The sequence below is a fragment of the Pithys albifrons genome, chromosome 4 (assembly GCF_047495875.1).
Source record: "Pithys albifrons albifrons isolate INPA30051 chromosome 4, PitAlb_v1, whole genome shotgun sequence".
NCBI classification, from domain to species: Eukaryota; Metazoa; Chordata; class Aves; order Passeriformes; family Thamnophilidae; genus Pithys; species Pithys albifrons.
Genome location: NC_092461.1, coordinates 24,678,063 through 24,698,965, shown reverse-complemented (window position 1 = coordinate 24,698,965; position 20,903 = coordinate 24,678,063). Strand labels below are relative to the sequence as shown.

Genomic DNA, 20,903 nt, shown 5'->3' with positions numbered 1-20,903 from the left:
ACTCTTGTTATCTATATAATTTAATAGTGCAGCTACACCATAGGTTCAAGATTTCTGATTTGAATAAGTATCTTTTGTGCTTTGTATTTTATGAGAATTTTTCTCAGCTTGCTCTTCTTTCTTTGTCTTACTTCACAGGTCCTGATATTATCTATTTGTTGATGACACTCACTTATATGTCTCTTTACTTTTTATTCCTTCATTTATTCCTTTATTTTATTTCTCAGATTATTTTAGCATTTGTCAAATTTAAGCAAATTAATTTTAAGTAAAAATAAGCAAAATTGAAATTGCCTTTTTTCTAAGGGAAGTGTTGATTGTGTTGCCATCGGCTGTGTTCCCAACTCTTTAGAAATGTGGTGGTGTTTTTTCTTAACTGTGTTCCATTTTGCCCCATCAACTTTCTAAATGGCTTGTATATCTATGTGTTATCTTTAGGTGGAAAGAAAAATCAAGCTTGATTTTCACAGTTGGCTTTCTGATCAATTAATTTAACTAGAAGAATGTAGAAAATCTTGTATTTGTGTCTCCTTGCTGTTGAAACGTGTTTTTCCATTAGCTTTTCACTGGTGAAGCTGCATGAAATGCTGATTCTTATATTTCCTTTGTCATTAGCATTTTATTTCCTCTCTGCTTTCATCTATCTAAAATGTTCTTTTCTGGATTTGGTTGCATATTTAATGGAAAAACATATAAGTTAAAGATTCTTCATCAGTTTTTGTCTCTGCTCTCTTCTGAGACACCATTTTTAGTTTAACTTTAAAAGTTATGTTTATTATTGTAAATAACAGTAATTGTAAAGTGTAGTAATTTCTTTAAAACTGAAGAAGGGTATTACTATTAACAGAATCAAGCCTTCCATCTCTAAAGCCTAATGGCAAAACTATTTAAATAAATAAGTATAAAAGACAAATGGAAATTGGCATAAAATTATTTTTCTGTACCTAATGTGAAATTATGTAGAAAATTATATACATACATATATAAATACAATTTTTTGTAGTCTCAATTATTTAATATGACTTAGAAGGTGTTACACATTGAATCCTCCATCATGTCTCTCAGGCCCATCTGAACTTTTTTGGCTCCTATCTGGTATCTTTGACATCCCAGGGACAAGTTATAGTATGTTGGCTCTGTCTCTTAGAAATTATTTCAAGAAGATTTTTGATTTGCACCAAGTCTTCTGAACTCTCCTTGACTGTCTGTGGCTCGAAGTTGAGGGCTGATGTCTTGGCATCCAACATCTGCATGGCTGTCTTGAACAGTGAGTTAGCAGTGGGCAGGATGGCCCACATTCCATGCTGTCTCTTCCTTCCAATTTCCATGTTTTTTTATTAGCAATGAGCAGGTATACAGGAAAAAGAAAAAAATAACAACACTTCTGCCTGCTATGCTCAAAGTACAAAGGAACATTTTGTGGCACTCCAGTGCCAGGGATTTCTTTCAACCACTTACTCTGTTCTTAACCCTAGAGTGTTGAGAAGTATGAAATTATATTGAAGTTCCATTATTTGGAATGTAGAGAATCCTGATCTGTCAGCATCTAAAAGTTTAAAACACGGGATTAAAAAAAAAAACAACAAAACCCAAACATGAAATACTGCTTTCAAAAAGTCTTGGAACCTACTAAAATCAATCTTATTTGCCAAAAAGAAGGAAACACTTCAAAACTCAATGTGCTAACACAGATGCTAAATCTTAAAGGATTCATATGTAATTTATTCAATACATTAAATTTACTATATGTAGTATAATTTCAGAATGTGCATTAAAAATGTGTTATGAAATCTCATTCCTACCTGCTGAATGGCTGCCAAGTTTGGTAATGCAAGAACATTTCGTTGTTTTACCCCTTCAGCACAATCCTGCATTCAATTTTTAAATGTCCATAAAAACTGTAAAAGCCTCAAAATGCCAGATTGGAACTATAAAAACTTTGAAAGTCACATTGCAACAGTTTCATTTTTTTATTAACTCTTGGGAGTAGGACTGAAACCCCTAGTTGTAAATATACTTTAAGTTTTGAGTTGCTAGCTTCTAGGTTTGGAACTTTATTTTCCTTTATAAATCTGTCACTGTTAAATGTAAACCCAGGATATTTTGTGACACTTAGAAGTCTTCACAGAAGACCAAGAGGGTAACACACAGTTGGATGGGTAGGTGGCATTTATGAAAGCTCAGCCTTGGACTGAATCCTATGTCATTGTCAGTAGAGTAGCCCAACACTGAGGGCTTGTGAAAGTCTTAGTAGCAATAAATTCTTCTTTAATATGCTTAACTCTTTCTTCTAATTTTATCATAATAACTCTGACAATTTTCAAAAACTGTTTATTTGCATAGTCAATAAAATCAGCTGATTAAAACTTTGGCTGCTTCATGAATTGTCAGGGTATGTACTTCTCACTTTTTTATATACTCCAGGCTAGTATATTTGAAATAAAATTAAGTTGACATCAGCTCCTTGAAGCCATATAAAGCTTCAGATATTACTTGGTTTAAGTACAAAATTATATATCTGTCAGGGGATCTCAGTTCTAACTGAATTCCAAACCCTGGAAAACGCAAGCATGATTTTATGTTTATTTCATTATCTTTCACAGTGCTTACTTTATAAGAAACCGTATTTTTTAACTGAGGATGAACAGTAAAAACTGGTTCTGAACAAATGAAAACACACATGATGTTATTCTCAGAAAAACTGGCTTTTCCATGTGGCAAAAAAAATTGGTGGCAAAATACTGCAGTGACTGTAGCCAATTAGTAAAGTTGTCCATATGGTGTTGGACTTCTTGTATAAGCTGCTGGCCTATCACTGTGTGTGAAAGACTAACCAGGTTGCCTTAAATCCCCAGAAACCAGCTTTTCCTTTATTTGTGAGCCAAAAGGGAAGGCTGTGTTAAAGGGAAGCCTCTTTTTAATATTTGACTAGTTTTTCACTCAGAAGGTGACCACTGTCCAAAGTTGTTTGTCAGGAGCCTGTTGGCAAGATGGGCAGCTCCAGCAACAATGACTGCAAGGACAGGAGGTCATGACTCTGTGGAAAGCAAGGAAAATGCTTCCTGTGAAGTAGAGAGAGGTATAAATCTTCCTTAAGTGGCTTTACATATTTGCTGGAAGCAAGGATGTCATTATACCTAAGCATGCCTTAAAATTTCTGGTAACCATCAAAACCACCACGATCTCTGTGGCTGCTAATTTGCTGCTAATGTCTTGCTGCTATACTGCTCTGTGGCTACATTCTTTCTTTAGGTTTACGATCCTGACACTTGCTTTATGGCCTCTTTAAATTCAGCTTTTGGAATCCAGCATACATGTTCATTGGGAGCTAATTAGGCAGGCTGCGAGACACCCTAGCCAAACAAGTCCAAACATTTTGAAGCCTTTTCATTGCTGGACTGATGTGAACAGTAAGGCAATATTACTCATGTTTGTTGACATATATTATTATGGTTATCGCTGTTATACCCCAACTCCCCAGAGTATTGTTTAAATACATGATACAGGAGATGAAAGCAAGCACATAATGAAAAAAGAAAAAAGGAAATATCATGTAGTTGTTAGGTTTTGGCATTGTGTAATTAAACCGTCTTCTTTAATGTTATTTTTGCCAGTATCTAATTAGCAGAGCCATCTGCCTAAGAAGTGCTGGACCATCTGTCTGGAATACTGTTCTGTTCATTTCTTGGTTCTTGACTAATTAACTTCTTTCTCTATGAAATGAAAAAGTACATCCTGTTTCTACACTCCAGATATGTTCATATGTAAAAAATATATATGAATGTATACCTGTCTACCTGTATGTGTTTTGACTATCTGTGTAGCTATAGGAGCATAGTTCTTTCAGGAGGTGTGATTGTACTCAGTTATGCGTGCAGCTTCCACTGTAGGTGAAAGTCACATGTTTTTTCTTGACCTGTCAGTAAAACTCATACATCTCTCACTTAAATCATTCTAATTGACCAGACCTTTCTTGACTGTGTTCAAATTTCAAATTTCCTGTCTACATGTAGTAATTAAAGTCAGAATTATTGAAAGGGGCTATATGAAAGTTAATTACTTAGGGCTTTGATTTTTTTCCCTGTGTATTTTGTAATTTTTCTGGAAAATGATATAATAATTTAGGTTGGAAGGGACCTCCAGATGTCTTGCCTGGGGACTTCATTTGTTTCTGCATGTTGGGCATGTAAAAGAAACCCTTGACAGATACTTTTAAGAATATTATTTACTGTTTCTACACTTTCCATGCTTCTCTTTTAGCATTCTTCAGATGTATTTGGATAAATCAGTTTAGATTCGATATTATCTTTCAGTTTTCATTGGAGTTAATTTCTTTGAAGATAGTTTGTTTGCCTGCTGAAGATAAACTAGTTTAACTTCTAAGCAGGACTCTTGTTGCTCATCCAGAGAATTTACTAAATATATTTGTTGTTCCAAAGAATATTAGTAATTTTAATACTGTAATTTTTAAGTTTAACCTGTATGAGTGTTGGATGCATATTTTTCTTCATTTTGAAGATAACTGTTTCATTGTATATCTCAAGTTAGAATTTATTTTTTGTCTGGTTGGAATGTCTCTCCTCCTCCTACCCCTTGAAAATGCCAGGAGAAATTTCTTCTGAAGTTTTTGAAGTTCTTTACAAACATCAGTGATGTTATGTTTAAAACACTGATACAGTTATTTGCAATTTAGCTTTTATAAAATGATGCCTGCCATCGGTTTGAAACTTGAATTCAAGGCTGGAGCTAAGTGTGCCCCAAAGCCTAGTTTTTGTTCAGTCTGATTTTATGTCAAATATGTATGAAGCTTTGTATTCATGTATTTAATTGAAGAAAACATTATGTGCTCAAAAGTTAATATGACATCCTCATTGGAGTATGCTGGATTAAGTTCAAGTTGTACCTTTCAAGTTCAATCTTTAGAGTTGGCCACACTGACTTCCACAGTGCTGAAAATCTCACTACCTTACATAATTAAGGTTTATTTATATATGATACAATATAGTTATGCTGAAGGCTGGGAAATTAGGAACAAGCTAGGTCAAGACATGGAATTTATGGAGGTGTTTGAAAGACCATATTGATTGCAGGATTTATAAAAGCCATGTCACAGTAAATATTGTCAACTTCCTATCAGAAACAGACTGATGTGCCAACTTAAATCCTACTCCTTAACCTATTGTTAGTGGAGATGTGTCGCAGCAGCTGTGTATTACCTGTCCTTATTTTCTCTGGCACTGACTTTCAAACCCATTTCCTCTTTCCCCTTAGCAAACAAACTTTAGTGTCTATAATTTGGTTCAATAAATTTTGTTGCCAGCTCAAGTAGAATTATAATATTAATTAAAACCAGTACATGGAATGCTGTGGGTTATATTTCACATGTGAAAATTGGAGCTTCTTATTAAGAAATGTAGAAAAGAAAATACCCTAACAGAATGAACATCATAGTGAGTTAAATACCCAACATGGGATGCATGGCATATCTGTGCTACTCATCTGGAAGTGTCAGCAATCAGTGTTAAACAGGAGAATATGTCCATTTAATGGAAGCAGCGGGCAACAGTAAAATCCTTAAAACATGATTTTTCCACTTCCTTTCTGAAATTGCAATCCATGTGTCCACCCAGTCCTTCCGAATGAAAACTTCAAAGTCTTAGTCTTCTACTGGCATAGCCCATATTGCTATTATTCTGTTGGAACATTGTGTTTTGTCTTTATGTGTTGAAGATTCAGGACATATTTTTCTCCTCTTCCACATTGAACTGACTTTTAGCTTGAGGAGTTTTCTACCTGTCTTCCCCGTGTATATAACCAGAAAACTGTGTTGAATATCTAAATTTCCTTTCTGTAGAAAACTCTCACAAATTTACTAGAGATTAAAAAAAACAAAACATCTCTCTGTACTGAAGTGTTTGTCTGCATTACTGAACTTAGGAAGCTTTAGGGACCAAAGTACAACAGTTTAAACTACTCAGCAATCTTCAGATGCCTTTGTGCTATATTTCATTTGCAGCCTGCTCTGTTACTGTCTCCCCTCTCAGTGGAACCCAGGGCTGTAGGACTATGGGTACACTTGATTTCAAAAATGGAATTTACCTTTGTCAACAAAGTCTCTGCACTTATTTCTTGTCTAGACAGTACTACTCCCTTTTGGCATATGTCCTCATTAACAGGGTTTTCCCAGAGAGTTTACCATTTAGTTAGCTTGCAAGCATATGTATTTATATAGAGTTATAGCAGTTTCTTTTATTTGGGTTCTTGTATGTGCTATTAACTATAATATCCAGAAATATTACATTACATTTTAATATTTAACATGTTTATTTAAATCTGAGCATTGTGTGGATGTCAAAGAAAGAGAAGAAAGTTTATTTTCAGTTTATGCTATTAACAGTATTAGTGGTTTTGTGACGTGATGGTAAAATTTTTATTATTTGAGAAGTCTAGCCAAGATGTTTATCCTGCCTAAAAGAGTATTGAACCAAAGCTATCAGTCTTTGATTGTTTTCAGCTCTCTGCTTCTGAGCTAAGGTGATACTGGCTGTGCTGCTCTTACAGGCTGCACCAAGAGCCCCACAACTCTCTATTGTCACAGTGTTTAATGCTTGATTTCTTCTCAGAAGGGTGGCAGTTAGCAAGGTTTTTAAGGAGTCTATCTCTCCAGGGATAGATACCAGGCTTTGCTAACATTGAAGTGTTTGTTTTTCTTCACCTCTTTATTTTTTTATGAAATGCATATACGCTAGTTCTCTATGATTGCTTTGCTGAGAAGAGGGGAGTGAGAGGAAGATGCTGTCCCAATGTTCTCCCACTACGGTCAGAGTTAATAAGGCCTCTGCCTGAATTGTCCTAGATTTTACTTGAATTATTGTGCACTTGGAGTTGCCAGATTCTCCAACCACGACCTGCCTGCAGAGTCATGTTATGTGGTTTTTCTCAGATTTCAAAAGCTTGAAGAACTGTCACTTTGGCTTCTGAATTTCCTATCTCCAAAGTCTATTGATTTTCTTTTCCAAAATTTTCAGTGCCTGAGAAATGTACTTATATAGTTTGATTTATGACATTCTGTAATTTTTGCATTTCACATCCTTCTTCTTCAAATTACTCTTTTATTGTGGACTTAGAGCCAATTGTAAGCTGAATATTTTGTCCCTGAAAATTTATTCATTGATAAGCATTTTACATTTAACCCAGTCTTTTTCTTGCTGTTCATGCTTTTGATAAGCATTTTACATTTTACCCAATCTTTTTCTTGCTGTTCATGCTTGGCATAATCTTCTCAGTTCAGTTATGGCAAGAACTTTCATTCAAATCTTCCTTTTAAGCACCCATATTTCACTTAAATCTTTCTACTCTGATCTCCTGCTGGCAACTAACTCTTGCATTTATCCAGGTGTCTGAAATTTTTTGTGTTGTTTAGAGATAATATATTCAGTATAACAGTCTTGTATCCAGTGCTATATAACATATAGATTTAGCATGTCCTAATGGATTGGGAACTTAATTGCTCATCCAAGAGCAGTCTTTTGTACTGTGATCTCTGTTAGAACATGAATTGCTTTTTGCATTACAGAGTCAAAAGAGTTAGGCCATTGCTGCTTTTGTATGACACATTGCTGCTTTTTTTTCTAACTTCATATGACATTTCTTTCATGCTAGTAGATACAGCTTGTTATGGATGCTAGGATCATTCACAAGTGGATTCTTCCAGAAGTTTTCGATAAATTCCCCACTATGCTGTAGTCGTTTAGCATTGCAAAAGCAAATGTTGCAAATAGGAAAGTTTGTGGTGGGGAAGAAAAGTAATAGCATTAGTTTTTATAAGGGTTTTTTTTCTCCTGAAATAAAAAAAATCTCATTCTTGGGCTTGTTGAAACACAGATACTTTGAAGGCATCTCCCCCTTAATTTAAATAGGCTTTCACCCTATTGTTAATTATAGAATCTGCTTGCTATTAATATAGTTTCTATTAAAAGAGAGGTACAAAACGTTTCCTATATTAAATCCGGATAAAAGGTCTTCCATTATTTCCTTGTAAATAAAAATGGAAAGGCTGTGATTTCAATAATTAAGGAGCAGTGGTTACTTCAGAAATCTCTGTTCTTCCTGATAAAATGTGAAGTGCTTTGTCGCATTTTTATCTAAAGAACATGAGAATGTGCACTGTTGAGGTGAAAGAATGCAAACTGATTCAACATGTGCTTTGACTATACAGCATATACAGGCATTCAAATATGTACATGTATTGGCACATAAACACCAAGCATACAGCCTGCTCCACTGAACAATAAGTTCATAAGTCATAGGTCTTGAGTGTTAAATATGAAAATAATTGGAATTAACTCATGCAGTGAAACTATAGTAAGGCAGACTAGGCATTACAGTCCTGGTATAAATCTGTTGAAGCAGTGAGACAGCTCAAAAAATGAGGATAAATTGATTCAGCTTTGCAGTGCTCTGTTTCACTGTTTTCTTGCATGTCTCTGCCCATTACTTCTTTCTCTGAATAGAAGTTTTAGTGCATCTGGTTAGTGCTGCAGTCATATCTTTAGAGACTAAAATCTCCATTTGATGCTTGAGATAAATACTTAAAAAACTGCAATAGGGCATGGTGAAAAGTTTTCTGGCAGAACTGACCTCAGACACTGTGATGATGCAACCCACCCCTGCTGGGAAGAGAGGTTTAGCTTTTCTGTGTGTTCCAATCTGCTTACCTTAAAATTCACAAAAAAGTGGCTAAATAATGTCAAGTGTAACTGGTTATTTCTCCTGTTGTGATCAGTACAGTGAACCAGGGGGTTGGCCAGTTTCGTTTTGGATTAAAACACTGAAGAACTTTCAGCAGCAAGACTGCATTTCAAGGAGAAAAAGCTTATAAGGCATTTATGGATAGACTCACTCATAGTTCATCATCAGTATGTCTGAAACACATATCACAAGCATGGGCTTAGATAGCTCCAAGGTTTATATTTCTGTGTTCCCTGCATTTCTAACTAATTCCTGTTGGTTGCAGGCAGTGGAGTGGCAATGTGATGAAGCTACTAAAAGAGCCTGTTACAGTAAAGGCAAATCAAAGGTAAGCATGAGACAGCTGTTCTGCTTTAAAAAAAATGTTAATAACAGGTGTAATTCAGTGTATAAAGCTCCACCTTTTGCATTTTTACTATCTCTCTTTCTAAAGAGTTGAAGGGAAAGAGTTTGACGCTGATATGTAAAAGGAATAAAAAGGAATACAGGGAGTGTGGGGTTAAGAGTTACAGGCATGTGATTCTTTTCTGAAATGATCACTAACATTAGCTTCCAAAAATTTACTGTTTTGACTCCATAGACTAAACCAGGACATCCCATATGTATTGGACTGTATTCTCACTTCATTTTCAGTGCTGCAAATCCTGAATAACGGTGTAATTACTTTGTGAAATCCTCAATTTATATCCTTGTGTATTGGATGCAATTTTATGAACTTTTGTATTTTCTATCTACTGGTGCTATAAAGAAAATAATATTAAATTCACTAACTTTTTGGACATGGAACTTGATATATTTTTAGTATTTAGAACCAATTCTTTATCTGGCCTATTGCAATTTCTTTTGTTCAGCACAGGTAAATGTAATGCTAAGATGGAACCTGTATCGATGCTGTGTTTTTTGTGGCCTGTCCCAGCCCAAGCTAATTGTCAAATTTATTATAAAAGCAGTTAGAATTGCACGCAAGCTATATTTGTAATTATTATACTGTTTAATGAATAAAGCTAATTCAGTTAAAAGATTAAGGAAAACACATTAAGAGTGATATCTGCAAAAAAGCACACTTGCTTTTATTCAGTAGAATGTGTCAGCGTACATTATTGTTGTGCAAAACTCAAAAAACTCCAGGCTTCAAAAACATGTTCCAAAAGCTCTGCCATCTAGGAGAGGAGGAGTCTCTTCCGCATAGCTATCTAATTACTGGCTTTTTAACTTTTCTCATTAAACAGTTCATTTCCAGTTCCTTTTTAATAATTTCTGGAAAATAGCATTGCAGTGTACAGTTGTACATTTGAGATTAAAGAGGAAGAATGGCCTCACTTCTGAAACAGGGCCATGTTATATCATGAGGTATAAAGAAGAAAAAGCTTTTGGGTCCTCACATTTTAAGCAAATGTTTAATTTTTTAAGTTATTTCTCCCTAGAAAATTTATGCTTCTAGATGTAATATAACCCTCAAGCCTTTATCCTTAGGTTTTAGAAGACAATATGTGGAAGTGAGGGAATATGCTGGTGACAAGAGAATATGACAGATTGCATTGATCAAGGGGCATATACAGTGCAACCTGTTCTGGTAGGAATGCAATGTATAACCAAACTTTTATGGCTTTGTTTTGCAGTGATTTTCCAAGTTTAAAGCTGTGAGAATAGCATTCAACTTGTCTGAAAGTCACAGTGCAATGAGTTGCATCTAACATGATGGATAGAAGTAATTGTAAATTTGAGGCTATAGTAGTGTACTTTTGGATAATATGAACACTGTTACTACACACTTGCTTTAACAGTGCAAAGTGTATGTTGTTATCAAATAATTTTGCTAGGAGAAATACTCAACACTGGTGAAAGAATAGACCCTAGTGTAGCTTTTTATTCATGTAGAGTTTCATTCAGGCTCATCACACCCTTTTGTAGAAGCTGGTGATTAGGAGTTAAGCTATCACTGTAAAACAGTATACATGCAATTCTAATAATGACTTCTGGGATTGTTTCTTAATATTGTTATTACTTGGATAAATTTGTTTTGTACCCATAGCCATGCTCCTTATTCACAGTCTAGAAGAGGAGTACAATCTTAATTCTTCACAAAAGTAATCCTGCAAGTAAATAGTTCTCTTGGTATTGTTACCACAGGGGTGGGATTTTTTGGTGTGCAGGCTTCATGACCTGAAAGCTTCATCTGGGAGTTGCTGGAGAATGCAGATATTGATTGAGACAACCTATCCAGTGGGAACAACTACTGTCTTTTTGAACTTTTCATGCCTCTTTTATTTTCACTGATGTGCTCAAGGTTAAAAGGAAAGGTTAAATTTATGACCAAGGGAAGGATAGCCTAATGATATTTGTCTTTTATTGCCTTATTTCCAAGACTAAAGCAAGGTCACTATACTTTTTGTAGAAGGAGCATTTATGCATGTAGATGATGAAAGCAGCTGATATGCAGCTTGCTTCTCCTCCTAGTCAAACCATAAAAACCTTCCTTTGGGCAAACTGGGAATTATCAGACCAGGAGGAATTCACTCTAGTGCTACAGGGAATTGTCCCTCTTCAGAGGGAATCTGTCAGACCAATTCCAGTTACTGTTCACAGAAAAACTGCTTGCTTGACTGTTATATAAATAGATCCAGCCCAAATTGGAGAGTTGCTGGGGGTTGCATTTCCATAACATTTCTCAGGGCAAATTCAGATTTCGGGGCAGACACACGTGACTGTAGGGAAGGGACAGGAAAAACTGGAGACAAAATACGTAAGGCCAGCCCAGACTGTGGTGGAGAGATGAGTCTTGCAAGCATGGCTGTGGGTAGGTTATTCATTCAGATCCTGGTTTCTCCTGATTCTCTGCTACCACAGAACAGCATGAGGCCAATGAGTTCAGGTGGCAAAACTAAAAGTCAGCATTCTGATGGAGTCACTGCCCTGAAACCAGAAGCTGGCTTTGAACCCCGAAGCAACTCTAGTAGTTTTGAGATAATGGTCAGTGAAACACAACTCTTTATTTCTTGTTCTTGAGAAAGAAGCTGCATGGAATTCTTGCCTGTAGCTGTTATCAGCACTTGTTCTGAAGTTTGTGCTTTAGGAGCCAACGAAGGAAAAGAGCTGAAAGGTAAAATGTATGGGGACATCTGTCACATTTGACAGTGTAATGTACATTGACTTATGAAGGCCGATGTTTGTTACTCAGTTGTCAGACATTTATCCACCAATTTAAGCTGCTGCTTCAAATAACTAGTGGCTCCAAGAGTGAATCAGACAAAATGATGTCCTTGTGGCCAGCATGAATTACCATTTAGAAGTCTGAAACACCACATGTAGTTAAAAGAATAAATTTGCCCATTCACACTGACACTTGTGGTGGGGAATGTTACAAAGGAAAAATATAAATGCATGTGTTAAAAATGCAATAAATCAGAGATTAAAAATAATAATGATAATTGAAGTGAAGTCACATCCCTTGCATATTTAAGATTCTAATGGTTGTGTCTGTTAGTATCTGATCCTTCAATAAAAGTAAAAATTAAGCACACATGTGTTTAAAATGTTAACCTATACAGGGGGCATTGCTGCAAGAGGATAGCCATCCTGCAGGCAGATTGTCCTTGAACTGTCAAGGTGGTCTTAAAATTAAGTAACAGCCTAGCCTGCCTGGCTGCTGAATTGTTTCTAATAATTGTACTTTGTTTCAGATATACAGATGTAAAAGTAGAAAGTATTTCCTAAATGAATTTCTTTATTTCAGATACATTTTTATAGGAAAACAGGAAAGTATCTGACATAGAGGTCAAGATGAACTGGAGAATAAGACTACATGAAAGATACAGCTCTTAAACCTAACAAAGCCCTCTGAATTAAAAAATCCTTTGCTTTTGAAGTCACTTGCTTTTGCCACTACCATGTCTACAGTGCACATCTCATTTCTGAACAGATCAAAAATGAACCAGTACAACCAATTTTGATTCCAGAGCTATAAATTCAACTGAATTCTTAACAATTCAAATGACTAAACAATGAAGTCGTTTTTCAGTATGTTTTTGGGTGGTGTTTGTTTTATTCATGACAAACTTTTTTTTTTAAAATTTGTTTTCTATTATTGTGAACTTTTTTGTCATAAGAAGAAAATAGACACTTAAAAAGCTATTCTTCCAGTTTCCATTTTGTTACACTGTGTGCCCAACAAAAATTTGAAATGAGATGTCTTATTTGCCCTGTTGCAGTGTGGATTGTTGTCAAGTTGGCACAGGACTTGGGAACATTAGAGAAGAATCTTGTGATTCCCAAGAATGTCAGAGTTTAAAAAATTAACATTATTTTTGAACAAAAAGAGTGGGTGATCAGCGTGCAAGTAATTTGGAAATGACACTGTTTCAGGGAGCTCTGAAATATGAAGAGGAGAGGTTGGATGCATTGTAATGTCAGAACCCACTTATTTTTCCTACACTTACATTCCATGGCTTGCTGCAAAGGGCAGAATGGAAACAGACCAAGGACTAAATTACTGTTGTACATTATATGAACCTCCTTGAGTACCCTTCCAACAAAAAAAAAAAAAAAAAAAAAAAAAAAAGAAAGAAAGAAAAATAATTAGGAATTGCCTTCAAGTTTTATGGGTTGGCTGGTTGTTTCTTTGGTTTTAAGGGGTTTAGAGAGTTTTTGGGTTTTTTGTTTCTTCTTGTTTGATGTGTGTGTGGGGGGGGGTATTTTTGGGAGTTGGGTTGGTTTTGTTCTTCTTTTCTTTTCTTTTGGAGATGGTGTTAAATCAACCTGAAACAAGGAAACTGCCCAAACTGTCAAGATGTGGACTTATTTTTTGTAAAAGTCTTGTTGCACTGTCCAAGTCTGTTTTATGGTTATATATTTGCTTCCTTGTGGTTAAAAGAATATTAAGATGACAGTTTTGCAAAGTTCAATATAAAAACTTTGTATTTTTTACACAATAAGAATTAAATTTTACTTCTATGTTATTTGGCCCTTACCTTTAAAGGCTCAAAGAGAAACATTTAAAAGCAACATTTTCAGGAGATACTAGTGTAAATGTGGGTTTGAGAGGTATTTTTTTCAAAAAGGTAGGGGTTTTTCTGAGATTTTACAGGATTTTTTATGAGAAAAGCTATAGAGGATAAATTATGAGAATTTTCTCAGAGATCTTTAAAGTATTTTCCTCATCTTCTTTTGCAGTCTATTTTGTGCCTGTTCAATTTATTCAGGATTATATTTGTTTTCTTCTAGGATGAGAGTCTATTTTCAAGATAAACAAGCAATACATTTAATATAACTGTAGACCAGATAATGGGACTTCTGGACCATTACTGTTGTATGGATTTACTTACATGATTTCACTTAATATCTGCTGGAATTGCATAGTTGTAATTTCACAAGGTTTTTTATGCTTTATATGAGACTATGTTGTTATCAATGCTAGAGAGTATTCAAATATATGCTTCCAAGAAACTTTATTTTCTCCAAACAGATTGTTGATAATTTTATCAGATAGGGACATTGATTTTTGCAAGAGGGGTGTTTGAATCTTTCCTACAAAGAGTTTTGGGAGATTTTTAATATTACAGGAGTATTGCTTCTGTCTGAATAAACAGTAGAATTTGATGTTGATTTCCATCTTCAGAAATGAGAGACGTGAACAACATAAAGCCTTCACACATCTTAATGGGGTAAAAAGAATGTAAAATTATTCCCAGGGTTCAGCATCTTTGTATTGTGGTAATGAAATTTTTGAGAAACTTTGAATTAACAGGAAAGTAGATGCTTTTAATAAAACAGATTGTGTAAATTATGAAAGCCGTGGTACCAAATCCTCATCTGAACATCTCAAGAATTTTATTTTTACTGGTTTCAGTATACTTTTGTTACTGAGAAGCTGTTCTTTCTTCTGTTTTCCTCACGTCTTCTTCCCTTGGCCTAATCTGTCTTTGAAATCAGTATCTCATCTCTTGAGACAGAATTGTATTATTTCAGTCAGCATCTATCAGTTCAGAATTTAACTAAACCTTTGAAATATATCCTGAGAAGAAATCTTCAATACCGAAGAGGTTTATTGTTATCCTATTAAGAACTTTTTGGAATGGTTAATGGATGCATGTGTTTTAATTAAGAATGTGCATATTGTAATTGCGAACACACTGGGTATTCCTAAGCCTTGCTCACCTAAAGCTTTTCTGTGTGAACACATAACTATGGAAAGTAAGTTGTAATTAGTTGCTTCTATACTTGGAAGTATCACTGAATATATTCTTTCTTTTCTGCATGGCAGGAGGAATGTCAGAACTACATCCGAGTGCTCCTTGTTGGAGGCAAACATCTCTTCACCTGTGGAACCAACGCCTTCACTCCAATCTGCACCAACCGAACGGTATGAGTTCAATGTTTCATCCCACAAGTCCCTGTTCTGAGACAGTAGATTAAAAGGCAGAGCATGCCATGGTTGAGAACTGGCTATTTGCATGCTGATGGATGAGCTCATGTGTAAAAGGCTGATTTAGCTAGTGCCAGGCCAAATAGGAGAGCTACCTGAAGATTTTTTTTGCAGTCTTTTCCACAGCTGTGAGAGGAGCAGCTATGAGCAGCTCAGCTCTTCCCACATTGCAATTTTCATGAACCCTAGGTATGTCTAAGACTTCTGCCACTGTGTCAAGTTTGCTTAGCATCAACTGGTTTGGTTATAAAATGTAGTTGTGAAGATGCATACTATGTATGTTTAGTTTTGGAGAAATGAGAGTACCTGTATTAGGGATTTCTGACTGATGAGATTGAGAAATCTTGGATAAGGAGATCTGTCATTCTGTTTTCAAAAAAACCCTTTTTTTAGGATCGATAATAAATAATAAATATCAAAATGTCAGTGTTTGGACTAGCTGCCTATGTGTTTCAGCAGGGGAGACACATTTAAATACAAAGAATAACTGTATCACTAAAAACTTCCCTGGCACATTTATTATATTTCAACCCATTGTACCTTTCCAATAGCATATTAACATCATGCTATAGTTTATGGCTGAAAGTATTTGGGCTACTAAATCAGAGATGGTTCTGCTCCTTGGAAAGCTCCTTTTGTTAATCTCATTTTTCATGTGAGATTCTTTCCTAAAACACACCAACTAAATAATCAATTTACTATTTTTTTACTGTCTTCTTGTTTGCTACAGGGCATACCTTAGTTGATTCTGGCAATCAGGTCTGTCTTCCATAACAATATTTGTACAGTTAGCTAATTTTTGAGCTGCTTCTAACAGAAAACATTTTAGGCATGATGACTAATGATTGTTGTGCCTGCTTTCCATACCAAAGTGGCAAAAGTGGACAACATGGCAATAAAACTTTCTATATGAGAAAATTTCAGATTGATGTAAAGGGTGGCTCATTACTATCATACAATACCAAAGCAGATAACTGGAGTTTATGGTAGGATTTTGATTAGCTTGATGCAGTCTGGCTGAAATTATAATTTTCAGGTTATTTTAATCCTTTTTCTAATTCTTTTACAGTTAAGTAACTTGACAGAGATACATGACCAAATCAGTGGCATGGCTCGATGTCCTTACAGTCCCCAGCACAACTCCACTGCTCTTCTCACTTCCAGTGGGGAATTATATGCTGCTACAGCCATGGATTTTCCAGGAAGGGATCCTGCTATTTATCGAAGTCTGGGGGCTCTTCCTCCTCTTCGCACTGCCCAGTACAACTCCAAGTGGCTGAATGGTGGGTGCTGATGGAGTGTGAGACTTATATTTTTTTAGCCCATGTTTCTTCATATTCATGGTCTTGAAATTGAATTCTGATAATCTGAATGTTTTTAGAGTATTGCTTATCTAATTTTCAAATTATTTCACATTTAAAAAAAATTATTTTACAAGTATTATGGAATTCATTTAATATAGCTGAAATTTGTAGAACTGCACCTAAATGTATGTCATGTTTGCAGGCATAGGGATGAGCTGCACTTGTGATGTGCTTACATGGCAGAGCTGAGTCAGCTTTGAGCAGTAGCTTGCCTTGAGCATTCTTTTGTTGAGTCCTTCAAAAACTTAAGGCATAAAAAAACCAGTTTAGAATGCACTGAATTCTCCTGGCTTTCCTTGCAGGTCCCAGCCTTGACAAGCAGAAAAAGTTTGGCTTTCCAGATGCTTAGGTGGCAGACTGACATTTTTGACACTTATTATAGCCAAAGGATAGGGAATAGTCTGCAAAACGTATCATAAAATTGTGTTCAGCAGTCCATTCTGTGTCATGGATGTTAATCACCTGATAAGAATTTCCAGCTGGAAGAAGCTGTAAACAGATAGATATTCCTGAGATAGGACAGACCCAGTTGCCATTCTGTTTATTACATAAAAAGAAGCAGATTCTTCTAAAATGAAAATTAGTATTTATCATAACGTGAAATTATATGTATTATAATTTGCACATGCTTGTTCCAGTATAAAAAGTACTTACTTTCATAATGAGTGCTATGTGACACAACTGTCACTATTCCTACAGTGCATTTCATGTTATGATGGGGTTATTCTTATATTTGAAATTAAATACAGATACAAATACATCTAGCTTCAGAATGTTTGGGCAGCTGTAAGTGACAGACTTCATTTTGAATATTTCAGTTCTCATATAATGTGAATGCTGAATTGTGCTTATATGATTGGTATATTTTACTTGAACAAAGAAACCACCAGAGGTAGCTTGGAGAAATTTATGACCTTCTCTGGAGGTCAGATGATTTTTGAATGTTAATTAACAACAAAAAAACCCTAGACTATGTGGAACACAACAGAATTATAGCATTGTAAAAAAAGTGAGAGGAAAAATGAACTCATTGTACATATATTCCTATTCAGGCCCCCTTTGTCCACACAGCCTTGATATTGAAACTAATTGCTGTGCCACACCTGTGTGCTTTTGTCAAAGGGGAAGAGTTCTTCACACTGAATTTTCAGTTTAACTGGATATCTTTTATGCCAAAAAGCACACTAAAATTCCCTCTAGACTTCTCTAATTAATCAGATTCACTATATTCACATTTTTTCTATTAAAAGCTTCAGCAGAACTTATACATTCTCCATTAGAGCTCATTCTTCTGCCTCAAAACTGTTTATAATTAAGTTACCAGGAAACTGTGGCTTTTATCTTCAGGGAGTAAGAAAAGATGAGTTTTGTAATTGGAGCCAGTTCAAGTAAATCCAATAAAAGACTGGAAGCAGCACAATTACCTGTAGGGGGAATGTTTTCTGGGGTAGCTAGGAGTTGGGGATTCATCTTCTTGAGTTGGGGATTCATCTGCTTATGTGTCAGTTTGCCTGTTCCTATATGATTCAGTGCCAAGAAACAATATTAGTTTTTCAGTGATTGGATCAAAGTGAAGATTTTGCTGCTTTCAGTGAGAAAGTAACACAGAAGATCCTGCAAGAAAAATAAGGTGTCAACTGGAATGGGAAGTCTCTGGTACTGTTCAGCAGCAGTAGCTCAAAGTTGTTTTAGTTCAGCCTTGTTTTAGGTGTGCATGTGCATGCAGGTGTGTCTGTGAAGGTTTCCAGTTTAAAATAAGCTTTTCTTTTACATCTATGTTTTCCTCAGAAGTGCTGTGTTTTTTCTTAGATTTTCTGGCATGCAAATTGCATTAGACCGATTCAAATCACCTCTGGGGGTGATGGCAGTATTCTAAAACACAGCCAATTATCTTGCTCTGTGTGTATTGCTATGCAATAAAGACATTGTTGATTTTAGTGGCTAGCACAGTGAATTCGGGGGTTTTTCAATCCCATCAGTCAGGCCAAAGGGACATGCCTATATGTTTAAGCAATCTGCTGTTGGTTTTCACTGTAACTTATGGTAAAGGATCTTGGCATGAAAAATTCTGAATCTTCATCATAGAAGAAACCTTGTTACTAATCTTAATTGTCAGAAGGTCTGTAAACACAAGAACCATGGCACACAGTGTGGGAGGGGAAAAGGGAGCTGATGTGTCAGGTGGCAGAAGTGAGATACCATGTTGCCATGATGTGATTTCAGGATTTATCAGCTGACAGTGAAGAGCTAGGCCTTGTGTTATCCTCATGCCAACCCTGTCTGTAACTCTTGTCACTACACTCAAAGAGAACATGACTACCTAAAAAAGTTAACAGCGCTCTACCAATGACAGATCTGGCTGCAGACAGTAAGCCTGAAAATGAGAAACAGAGAACCCACCTTTCCTTCCCATGATGTCATGTTTTGTCCTTCTCTTCTGATGCAGAGAAAAAAATAATGCTTCAAGTTACTCACGTTAATACATGTGCACAAAGAAATGAAGAGTGTTAAAGAACTGCTTACTAGTCATTTACTGTGTAAAGTGTCCTGTTCTGCTACGTACTCTCTCTGAATCCATGTTCAAGTGCTTCTATGCTTGAGAGAAACAATTAGAGGTAATAGAGCCCATATTGAGGATTATGTCTGAAGCAGACATCTCCTCCACTGATTTCTTCTCCTGACCAAAGCAATGAGCAACGCCCTGAGCTTCAGCCAACTGCTTGGGTCAGTTAAGAGTGTTGCTAGGATGTTTTAAAATTACCTTTGTAGTGCTTCATAACAGGAATAGTATTCTTTAGCAGTCTGTTTTGGACATTATTAAGTGATATCAAATAGATTAAATCTTTCATTAAGCTGGCATGCTGTTAGTTTCAGTCTCTTTAAGCTTTCAGTGTAACATAGGGTTTAAGTATCCAGAGTTGACTCTTACACCGCGCTTCTAATTAGACTTTGCTTTAGAGTTGGTCTGCAAAGTGCAGTAGGAGCAGAATTCATCATAGTGAGCTCTAGAAGACAGAGGTAAATTTAGTAGTTATATTTGTAGTCCTCAGTTGCAGTGAGTCCAGAATGGGCAGGAAAAGTCTTCAGCATTTAGACTTAGAAACCTTTTCTTAGTCCAACATTTACAGCTAATAAAGGTGTTTCGCCTTTCGATGCACCTCTTCAAATCAGTAAATGTTTGATCTGATGCCTCAGTATGAAAGTTTGCCTCAGTCTATAATGCCTGTTTGCTTCCTATAGCCAATAAAAGGGCAAATTAAAAAAAAAAAAAGGTGAGGGAAATCTCTATCAATCCCTTTCTGTTTAATCACATGGAGAAACACTACCACATTCTTTTTCATAATTTGCCAAATGCCTTTGCTTACAATTCCTTTGGTCTCCACCTATCTTGAAATACATTGTAGCTGTTTTCTTTATCCTAGACATACAATGATAAATGTTAATAAATAAATATAAACTGTATTTGAAATGTCAAGATGCTATCAATGGGCAGACCATAGATGATTTCAATATAATCCTATATAAGATGTAGCCCCAAACCAGAATAAAATAAAATTAAATTAAATTAAATTAAATTAAATTTCATACAAATTAGAAGCTTTTCTAGCTGAGAAGAAGAATCATAAAATCAACTAGGTTGGAAGAGACCTCCAGGATCATCAAGACCAACTCTTGATCCAACCCCACTTTGATTACTAGATCGTGACACTAAGTACCATGTCCAGTCTCATCTTAAAAACCTCCACATACAGTGAATCCACCACCTCTCTGGGCAGCCCATTCCAATGCCTGATTACTCTCTCTGTAAAGAATTTCTTTCTGATATCCAACCTAAACCTCCCCTGGCAGAGCTTAAGCCCATGCCCTCTTGTTCTACTGCTGGTTGCCTGGGAGAAGAGACCAATACCTAACCTGGCTACAACATGCTTTCAGGTAGTTGTAGAGAGTGATGAGATCACCCCTGAGCCTCCTCTTCACCAGGCTAAATAACCCCAGCTCCCTCAGCCTCTCCCCATAAGACTTGTACTCAAGTTCCTTCACCAGCCTTGTTGCTCTTCTCTTGACCCGCTCCAGCACCTCAATATCTTTCCTGAACTGAGGGGCCCAGAACTGAACACAATACTCAAGGTGTGGCCTCACCAATGCAGAGTACAGGGGAAGGATCACTTCCCTGGTCCTGCTGGCCACACTGTTCCTGATCCAGGCCAGGATCCCATTGGCCTTCTTGGCCACCTGGGCACACTGTTGGCTCATGTTGACCTTCCTGTCAATCCAAATCCCCAGGTCCCTTTCTGCCTGGCTGCTCTCCAGCCACTCTGTCCCCAGCCTGTAGTGCTGCATGGGGTTGTTGTGGCCAAAGTGCAGGA

At 36.2% G+C, this 20,903-nt stretch overlaps 1 protein-coding gene across 9 annotated transcripts in view; it reads left to right on the top strand.

The window, feature by feature from the left end:
- The window catches only part of SEMA5A (semaphorin 5A), a 395,174-nt gene that overhangs the window by 240,577 nt on the left and 133,694 nt on the right, over positions 1 to 20,903 (top strand). For all 9 annotated transcript variants that reach the window (XM_071553669.1, XM_071553674.1, XM_071553672.1 and 6 more), the window contains 3 exons: positions 9,017 to 9,079; positions 15,011 to 15,109; positions 16,242 to 16,455. In XM_071553669.1, the coding sequence (XP_071409770.1) occupies positions 9,017 to 9,079; positions 15,011 to 15,109; positions 16,242 to 16,455 (376 nt within the window). The remainder of the gene's footprint in view (positions 1 to 9,016; positions 9,080 to 15,010; positions 15,110 to 16,241; positions 16,456 to 20,903) is intronic.